The sequence below is a fragment of the Pseudochaenichthys georgianus genome, chromosome 10, assembly GCF_902827115.2.
Source record: "Pseudochaenichthys georgianus chromosome 10, fPseGeo1.2, whole genome shotgun sequence".
NCBI classification, from domain to species: Eukaryota; Metazoa; Chordata; class Actinopteri; order Perciformes; family Channichthyidae; genus Pseudochaenichthys; species Pseudochaenichthys georgianus.
The window spans coordinates 32,115,305-32,125,805 of NC_047512.1; the positions used below are offsets into that span (position 1 = coordinate 32,115,305).

The window sequence follows — 10,501 nt, forward strand, 5'->3', positions numbered from 1 at the left end:
TCATGAGAATATTTGTCATTGTTCAAATTATAATAAACATTAGCATAAAGCATATGTGTCCACTCATATGTTGATAAGAGTATTAAAAACTTGAAAAATATCCCTCTAAGGTACATTTACAACAGATAAAAAATGTGCGATTAATTTGCGATTAATCGCGATTAACTATGGACAATCATGCGATTAATCGCGATTAAATATTTTAATCGACTGACAGCCCTAGTATTTACCTATAGAACCTACATCCTTTAAGTAGGATTCAAACCAATTTAGAACTGTTGCCGAAAGTCCCACCAAGTTTTCTAGTCGGTCTAGTAATATGTTGTGGTCAACAGTGTCAAACGCAGCACTGAGATCTAATAATACTAACACTGAAGTTCTGCCACTGTCTGTTTAGGTGGATGTCATTGAAGACCTTTACAAGAGCAGTCTCAGTGCTGTGGTTTGGTCGAAAGCCTGACTGGAACACATCGAAACAGTTATTTAAATGCAAGAAATTACTCAACTGTTGAAAACCAACTTTTTCAATGATTTTACCTAGAAATGCGAGTTTTGATATGGGCCTGTAGTTGTTCATTACTGAAGCGTCTAGATTATTCTTTTTTAAGAGCAGTTTACTCAAAAGAAGCAAAGTTCCCATAAGATGTCTTCCTGCATTGAAGGGAATCATTGAACAAAATAGCAACTCCACCTCCTCTCTTATGCATTCTTTCCTGACTCATAAAACTGAAGTTGGGAGGTATTGATTCGATAAGAACAGCTGCACTGTTATTTTGTTCAATCCACGTTTCCGTTAAAAACATAAAATCGAGATTGTGCTCAGTGATACAATCATTGATTAAAAAATGTTTTCCTGGCAAAGACTTGACATTTAATAAAGCTAGTTTAAGTTTGTTAAATACACTCTGTCAGATTTTTTGTGACAAGCTGTGGCTGACATGGAATCACTGCTAAATTTGATAAACTCACACAAACGTTTGAGCGCTTCCTGTTTCTAAGCTGATTCACTGCTCTTAATCTATTACCTATCAACACATATATCGGCAAAGCTACTGGCAGGCAGGGCCCCGACTTGTCCTGGAAAGAGTTGAGAGTGCCATATGCCCTTGAGCCTGGACCCAGCAGATATCAGTTAGAGTTTGCTGCATTTTGTACACACAGGCTTCGGAGACAGCAGATGCAGTCTTGAAGGGGTTATGGTTCGGATGATTGTGGTAGGCATGGTGATGAAGACGCAGGCAGTTGAATATGTTAGAGATAAACAATTTTACTCCTGACTTGTTCAGGCAAACTCCATCTGCCTTAAAAAGATGTCTGCGGTCCCAGAAAAAGTTAAAATTGTCAATAAAATGGACAGAATGGTCAGTACAGGCAGTTGAAAGCCATGTGTAAGGGAACATAAACCTTCAATGCAAGGCGAGCAGTGAGTGTAAATACAGTGAATAAATACACAATTTGAGACTTATTAATTTAAAGTACACGTTTTATTGCAATGAGAAATACAAAATATAAAATTAGAATAATAATATGTACACTTTACATTCACAGCACGGAGAGTTTTCTTCCTCTCCAAAGCCAACGGTTGACATTCCCACAACGTGTCTCTATTGTTCTCAGTCTGTCATTCTCTAGAAACTTCACCAAGGTCTCCAAATGGAGCAGGGAGAGTTTGGTGGGTGGCCCCCCCTCTGTGCAGGATGTGGAGGGGACCTGAGTGTGAGGAAAGGGGGGCAGTGGAGGGAAGCAGGGCCCGAGAGAGGGGGCGAGAAACTGAAGAAGGAGGTGTTGCAAGACCGAGGTGATAGGCTGGGGGGGAAGGAGAAGTGAGAGGCAAATGACGGGAAAGGAGGAGAGGTGGCGTATGTGGAGAAGGAGGGTGAGAGCCAGGGGGAGGGAGGGGGTGACAGGTAGTCGTGGCAAGGTGTGGAGCAGGCGAGAGGCTGGAACGTGGAGTGGGAAGGAAACTTAGGAGACTCTTCTCTCCTCTCAGATGTGCAAATGAACTCCCCGGATAATCCATCTGGTGCTTTGGTCACGTCTGTCATTCTGGGGTTAAACTCTGCTGTGATGGTGTTGGGCTGCTGGCTCTCTGTGTGATGCTTGAGACCCTCGATCAGGCTTCTCCTCTGTGCCGGGGGGATTCTGTTCATGTAGCTGGTCAGCTGGGCCACACACTGCTGAAAACCTGCACCCTCTATGGTGACGAGAGCAGGAGCAATGGATTCTGGGTGATGGAGAGATGCCACAGGAGTCCTCATTTGACTAGAGTCTGCAGCAAAGACACCAAAGGGAGGGATGCAACTGGTTAGATTTTTGCAGAGAATAATGTTTTTCACAAAAAATTTCACAAATGTTTTTGTTTGATTTACCCTTTCTGTGGTTCTTCCCGTCTGTCCATGTCTGAACATATTCCACAGCCAAGTCAAGAATCTCTGCTTTCTCTATTTTAGGATTCTGAAGCCTCTGTAAGTGATAACAGCCAAACCGAGGGGAGAAATGCAATTGGTTATTGTCATGTTTATTTCAGATCTGTGTAGAGGCTGGGTGTGATTTGGTTAATATGACTCACGGGATCAGACGTGTGCTTCAACAGCAAACTTCTCAGTTCAGCTAGACTTTGATTTATTCTATCTCTTCTTTTCTTTTCCACAACAGGTTTCAGAACCTGGAGAGAAACAAACCACATTGTGTGAGTATGGATATTAAAATAGTATCCTTTATTTTATTGCATTTTACTTAAAGCATGCAAACAATAAAATCCAAAAGCAGCAATAATAAAATCAAATGAATTGAAACAGGAAATATATTGTAAGCTAATACAAGTAAACACGCCAACAAATCAAAAAAATATAAACTAATTAACAAAACTTCGAAGTGGGAGTGATTCAGATATTCATGTTATTGAGTTCAGCTATTGATAAGAAAATGTGGGTTGCGAGGTTGTAATAATCGTATTGGTTATCATTAGGGTAATTCTTTTGTAATTCACAAAAGAATATAAATAAATAAAATAACATGTTTTTACAAACAAACGATTTTAAAAGAAAACATGCATTAAAAACATACATATAAATCAAATGTTAGTTATTTTGTATAAATGACCTGTCAACCCCAAACCAGTTTTCATTAATGCCTGTTACATAAAGTATTATTAAATGATAATTAGCATGAAAAAAAAAACGTGTTAATGGGGGCCTTAGTAGAAAAACATTAATTAAATAAGTAATATTATTTATAAGTTCTTACCCTTTTCCTACTCTTCCCATCCTCCAGACTTGTGTTCTGTAGTTTCCTGGTCATGTTGCAGAGTTGGGTCCTCACGTCCTGACTGAAGGCTGAAGCGGCTTAAACAGCCTCCTGGCGCGTGCGCATGGGTATAAGTAGAGCTCGTGCTGCCTCTGATTGGCTGACAAGTGAGTGACGAAACCTAAACGAAAATGCTCTCTAACGTTTTCATGGCCCGTGGATAAATTCGAAACTATGCACTTTAAACACTAATCAGAAAGTGGGGTGTCTCAAAGTTTCAAGTTAAAAGTATATTATTCAAAGTTAATTGAATAATAATCAATATCTAAGGAAATCCTATTACCAGTAACATATACTTTTAAAGGTTAATACCATCTGCTGGCAGTATATGCTGGATCTAATCATCTAAATCACTCATTAATAGTTTCTTTTAAATGTAACAAACACTTATTTCATTTAGTATTAGCCTATACCATCTTATTGACATGTGATATTGAAACTTTAGTCTGGAGGATATCTTTGCATCCATTAATATAATTATGCTAAATGTGTGTTGTAAGCTTTCTGGTCACTTTTGACGCCTTCCAAAGGTGAGGCCCTGGGAAACTTGCTTCTTTCTCGTGGGAACAGAAATGAAGTGAGAAAGTGAGCAGCTATGAGCATTTTTTATGATGTGTGAGACATCCACACGTTGAATAAGTGATGAGAACAAATACCAAATAAGGTCCTAATGAATAATCAAGTGCGTTTCAATAAAACAGCACTGGTTCCAAAAGCACATATTTTAACTGCAAACACAATAGGCCTACTTTAATTTAAGCAGATACAATCAAAATGAATGTAGGCTGATGAACTATGGGGTTCCACGGGGCCAAAAGGGAGCAGGTCCGTCTGTTTCTGCTGAAGTGTGAGGATGATCATTACGCATGAGTGTTAAGTGTGCTGTGCCTCGGGTCAGCTTGATACCTCATGTTTGGACTTCACACGAGATCCCTTTAAAATCAAAGCAGATGTTGACCTGAGTGCATGTTCCCAGCGAAGCCCTCCGTTTGATTCCAGCTCTTTTGTCACCGACACACCCCAAAGGTCACGATATTAGAAGGGAACGGTCCATTTCTCCGCAACCAAAGGGCACGTTTATTTCCACACTATCCAATTAGTTTCCATCACAGGCTCAGGCGAGCACGTTATTGGGGCTTATTAAGGGGGCGGGTGCGCGTGGCTTAAATAATTTGCTCAAAAGTTTAATATTAAAATATATGGAGGTACAATAATCCAAGTTAGTTGAACTTAATAACTATTCCGTGAGTTTGTCATCGTTTTTAGCCTAAACCTCAACTCTTATGGCGAAACAACTGCAAACTTTAGGATTAACGAATAATTTAATTTAAGTCATTTGTATGCAATAACTTCACATATAAATAAATGTCAGTCTACAGAAAAAGGTGACTATATTGTAAATTGCATGGTAAAAAAAATATGAATAAAGTGAATTTCCATGGTAACCAGTCGTGATCTGTGAGCCTGCACTAATCGCCCTCTCTTTGATTTAAAACGGAAGTAGGCCTATCATTGCCTCTGAAAAGCCTCTTTAATCTACGGGATCCCCGTGATCCGATCATCCCAGTGTTATCCCCTCTCTTTAGCCTATTATGGGGATCAGGGGGCCATAAATGCAGTGCGGAGAAAGCTACCCCAAAGTCAGCAAAGCCCCCCAACTTCGTTCTGAAATAATGCACGTTAGAATACTAGGCTACTGGATGTTTCTGCAAAGATCGTGTCCAGTCAGAAGTTTTCCCACCACAGCCTCTAAAGATAAACACAGCAGCCTTCAGGTGTGAATGAGGCAGTTTGGCTCTATGGCACCAGGTCCTAACGGGAGAGGTGTGGATGGGTTCACATCAACATGCAGGAGAAGTTTACCCAGTTTTTTCAGACAGGAGAAAAAACGTTTTGTTTTTGGTGTCGTATTTGTAAATCAACTGTATTTTGGGGCTTGTTTCTCACACAATGAATACAGAGATAATGCAGCATCACAAACAAAGGGGGGTAGAAAGAAGAAACAAATAAAAAGGAAGGCTTAATTGAGATGAATAGTAAACAAAAAATAAATAATTTTAGCAACACAAACGAATCGAGACCACATAATACAAAATAACAAGCTACATTATAAATTGAACTGAAGAAAAATTGTGTATGTCTCCAAAAAAATAGAATGAGACAATTATATTTTAGCAGTGAGGCTATTTTGTATTTTCTGCATTAGCTTACAACCAGTTTAAAATATGTGAAGTCAACACATGTTATATTTACCTCTTATTTTATTCAATATAAGGTAGATTTTTGATGACATATTAAAAAAATTAAATAAAGAATACAATTATTTCATGTGAATGAATCATGAATGATAAACTTCAAAATGGTGATTCTGGTGAATTTACCCAGTTTACAGGATAAAGAAACCAAACTGTAACCTTTTTCAACCCACATGGCACACCCCCCTAAAAGAATACGTTTGGCTTAGAAGTTAAAAGAAGAGGATTATAGATTTAAATAAATTCAAAGGGACCTCAGTGTCAAGGCCGCGTGCTGCTGGATGTATGAGAGGCGTGTCCCGTGGGGGCGGGGACACCTGCAGGGATATCAACAAACTGCTAAGGGATCCTACCACTTTTCGTTTTGGATTCAAAGCAAGAACCAACTGTGTCGCCGTCAGTGATGAAGGCTTTAACTTCACCAGAGTCTCCCAGGCAGAGGAGTAACAGAAGGGTAAGCGTTTGCACCATGTGCGCAGTTTCAGAATGAAAGAAAACTATCTAAAACGTTTTGTTCAGAGTTGTAAATTGCAATATTTGTAATCCTTAGATCTCCAAACCCGTGATGGAGAAACGCAGACGTGAGCGGATCAACAGCAGCCTGGAGACATTACGAATTCTGATGCTGGAAAACTTCAATGATGATGTAAACTTGTGCGCCATGCTTGTATTTAAGTTCGATATCTTATGAAATATGAATGTATCAAAGTCTATACTTCCTATTGATTGTATTATTCTTTTAGAGACTGAAAAATCCAAAGGTGGAGAAGGCAGAGATTCTGGAGAGTGTGGTGAACTTCCTGCAGTCAGAGGTGGAGATGGACAAGGGTCACCGGGCCATGAACAGAGTCCTGACCCGGGAGCAGAGGCCGACCTCCGGCCGCCAGCACAACTACCGAGACGGCATGAGGTCCTGCCTGCTGAGGGTCAGCCACTTCATCTCCAGCAAGAGCCAGGAATTAGACCAGACTGATGAGGGGGCAGGTCTGGCTCCCCAACCCAAGAGACACCCTGCATCTCCCGGACACATCCTCAAGACACAGGCCTCTCGGTCTCCTCATCCGGTCCACCATCATAGCCAACACGCTCATCCATCATTCGGCACCGAGAGGACCAGCATGCACTGCGACACCCGGGAGCTGTTCTCCTCCGCCGCAGACTGTGCGCACATCCCGGACCCTGTGTGGAGGCCCTGGCCGCAGTAACAGACTCTTTGACTCAGATTAGATTTTTAAAAGATTCCAACAGACTGTGTACATATGTATTTTGTTGTACAGCCTGCAATCTTTTGTACATAGTTGATATTTTCCATGAAAACAAATGATCCCATTTAAGGATCCACATGTGGCGTTTTTTGCCGTAAGATTTACTTTTTGGCATGCGCGTCATATTATCCTTTTTTTGATAAATATGAGATGTTTTTACGCAGCGGTGTCCACACATGTTTTGTTTATATGAGATGAGCCCTACTTATGTTTGGTGTTGCTTAAACACGTGCGTAAAATGCGCAAAAACAACTTGGGTGCCATTCTATTTTTCTTTTTGCTCTGATATTGTAAATATACGAGACATGGAGTTTATTCTATGATTGTGCTTGCTGAATTGTCTGTTCCCAATTGCAATAAAGCACACCTTCCTGATCATTCCAAAAATAATCGAGTGGCCTCTTTGCTGAGTGAATAGCTTGTACTTGAACCAGAGGAGTGGCACATCCACAGGACAGTTAGCACATACTTTAGCCGGGCTGGACAACAGTTATGACACATTTGTCTTTTGATATGTTGATGGTGGGGGGCCGGCTGCTTCTATCTGAAGTGCCGTTTTTAAAAGGTAGAAAAGCACAGGAGAGTGGTCATTCACACACTGTCTAGCCAGACTGCTTCAGGTGAGGCATTCAATTTACAAAGCGAACGTTGGACGTCCAACTTGTTATCCAGAACAATTAGTGTGCCCAATTCAAAAGTACATGTTTAAATTCAACACAATAATGCATCTATTATATTTGGTATACGTTACATTGTGTGGCACGCATTGCTATAAAATAGAAAGGTTACAAAATAGGCTACGCGGCACACCATGATAAACAAAAACAGATGCTGTGTTTAACCAGGAACACGTGCTGAGCTATTTTCTTTAGCACGTACTCAAAATGTTCAGGTGCAGACTCACACTATAGTCGTGGTGGAAAGCACAATAACATCAGCTGATGGTGGGGGGGGTGCTAAACCAAATCCCCGTAAAACCTCAGGAATATGTATTACACATTTTAAATAACCAAACAAAACAAATTGGGGATGAAAATGTGAGATTAAGTTTGATTAAGCAAACTATTTCAACGTGATAATTCAATTTATAATTATATCAAAACGCACCATAGGATACAGATCCAACTGGGTACGTGTACAGATGACAAGATAAATATACGTTGGGTCTGGCTTGCTGAGTTTCCAAATCATTCTCTAAAGTTTTGTAGATTGGGTGAAAGAGTCTGCATCCTGAACAGTGTGTTAATGGCCACTGTCGTGTCGTGTGCTATTCTGCATTTAAATAGACTGCACTACAAGTACAGGCTGTCGCTTATCAGCATACAAATACACACTTGAAGGTCTCATAATTGTTCACCATCGTTGGCTAAGTATCCCAAAGATCAGAAGGCAGGATAGCATTTTAACCCCTCACGAAAACACTTGATGTATGGTGGCGTAATTGTTGTAGTAAATATGGAAATTAAGATAAAACAAATTATTGTTATTTGGGATACATTTGAGGACACTTTGAACAGCTTTAAACTGCATGAAGAACATTTAAAATATCACAATTTTTCTCTTTTATATCTGTGTTTATTTTTATTTGAATTTGTTATTTGAACTATACACTTTATACCATGTATTATACACACATTCCTCCTAAGCTTGTTTGAAAGCGTTCTTTATCAAAGCAGGTGTTAGTCTCGCAGCGCTGATCTCTGGACAGGATGCTCTTTTGTAAGCTTTAAAGCTTAAACCCCCGAAGAAAAGGGACACAGGACTAAGTCAATCTATTAAAACTGGAAACAGATTAGGGATTCATGTGAGACTGCTCTAGATGAAGATTTTATTAATTTATTGTCAGTGTTAGATAAAGATTACTCCAATGCGGATGTATCTAGCTACTTAGGTCTTTGTTTATTTTATAAAATGTAGGATATCTGAATGACCTGACATTTCAAGGGATTTCTTTCCCACCACCCTGATCAACATTTCAATCGGCAGTTATGTCGCTGTTGGTTTTTGCCACTTTAGCGTGAACTCAATAAATGCAAAGTGATAAATCTACTTGCCACGTCAACTAACCATTTGATGACTGCAGTTCATAACGAGACCTCATCTAACTATAATATGTTTTAGGCTACAACCATAAACAAAGTTCGAGTTTGTATCGAGTTTATAACTTTATGTTATAGTTTATTTTTGGGCAAGAGAGCTTCAAAGTTGCAGTCCTATGTGAAAACTCACCTATTTGACACGTTTATAAGTGCCTATCTGCATAGGCCTATACATGCTTAAGTTCAGTTAGTTAATATTTTAAACCAACTGTTTAGGTTAGATTCCCATGGCCACGTGTCGGCCCGTTTCACAACCAAAGTCCGGATGTTATGAAAGCCCCACGCCTCAGGTGTTAATGGGTTGCTGCCACCCATGCGCCAGAGGTGACAGGCTCGTGCACTAAAACAGTTTTTTGTAACGGAGTATTATTATTGCGCATCTGAGTCTGGTATCAGGAATCTGTGGCAACAATTCAAAACATGCCATAAAACAAGACATGTTATTGTTAGCTTCTAGGGTCGCCAGGTGTTGTGTAGCCAATTCTGCACGTGTCATGCTGGTTCAAATAAGTTGTTTTTAATATTTAATTTGTCTTTATGTAGAAAGTCTATGATGAAATATATGACACAGTTTTTGTATCCGGTCTACTTCCTAACATAAATCTAAAATCAAAGGCTAGTGTATTAGGTGGAAACATGCCATGTTGTTTACGGTTAGCTAGCACAGCTTATGCTACAAATGTTGAACGTCTCATGCTGTGATTTTTTTTGTATTAAACCTATGGTGTATGAAACTAAATAGTACAGTTCAGCCTTCACAGCTGTATCTCTAAATGGGCTACTTCTAAATTGAAATGTAAAGCTTACCATAGTTTGTTTGCCCTGTATTAGCATTTGGCTCTAATGGGTTTTGGTTCAGACTTTGTATTTGATTATTCATGTTGCCTAAATCCTCCGCTGGTGGTAAACTGCGGGGGAAAGCACATTCATTAATGTGAACAAAGCTGCACCGCTGTGCTTTGTGTCTGTGCAGCGAGGCAGGTCGGAGGCTGCGAGACATCTGCCGCTGCCTCCGACCTCCCCGGCAATTACAGCCTGTGTTCAGCAGAGAAACACACAGCGAGACGGTTCTGTGGACTCAGCTAGACGAGACACAACAGGTGAATAAGGTGTATTGTTTTACTAATACTATAGATAACACCAGGAAACCTTTAAGCCAAAAGCCAATTATTGTTTTCATTTCAAGTTTTCTATATTGTATGCTTAAATATGCAAATGAGTAGTATTCAGATACTTTACCTATAGAGAAGGCTGCTAGTACACACTTGACAACTGTGCTACAAGTAAAAGTCCGTATATAAAAATCTAACCTATGTAAAAGTACTTAGTAACATGTATTTCAAGTATTACAAGTAGCCTACCTAATGCGGAATAATCTAAAAATAAACACAAACAAATCTGAAAATGTAAAATGATTGAAAATAAATTACTACTATCTCAATCTTTCAAAAAAGCTATTCTTAAATCAACTAACTGTAGGCTAGTTTAATTTATAACATCTTATTTTATAAACTCAAACATTTTAATGAACATTTAAAGTAACAATACATCGTTATGATGTAGAATATTTGACAAA

General features: G+C 39.5%; 2 protein-coding genes across 2 annotated transcripts; one reads left to right on the forward strand and one right to left on the reverse strand.

The window, feature by feature from the left end:
* Positions 1-1,637: 1,637 nt before the first annotated feature.
* On the reverse strand, positions 1,638-3,306 carry her11 (hairy-related 11). The gene is made up of 4 exons (XM_034092151.1): positions 3,247-3,306; positions 2,570-2,665; positions 2,370-2,463; positions 1,638-2,269 (listed from the first exon to the last, which is right to left on the reverse strand). The coding sequence occupies exons 1-4, from the start codon at positions 3,298-3,300 to the stop codon at positions 1,638-1,640; spliced, it is 876 nt and encodes a 291-aa protein (XP_033948042.1). The 5' UTR covers positions 3,301-3,306.
* Positions 3,307-5,964: 2,658 nt separating this feature from the next.
* her5 (hairy-related 5) lies at positions 5,965-6,766 on the forward strand. Its single transcript, XM_034092345.1, has 3 exons — positions 5,965-6,015; positions 6,112-6,207; positions 6,305-6,766. Exons 1-3 carry the CDS (start codon positions 5,965-5,967, stop codon positions 6,764-6,766), a joined length of 609 nt encoding a protein of 202 aa, XP_033948236.1.
* Positions 6,767-10,501: the final 3,735 nt, after the last annotated feature.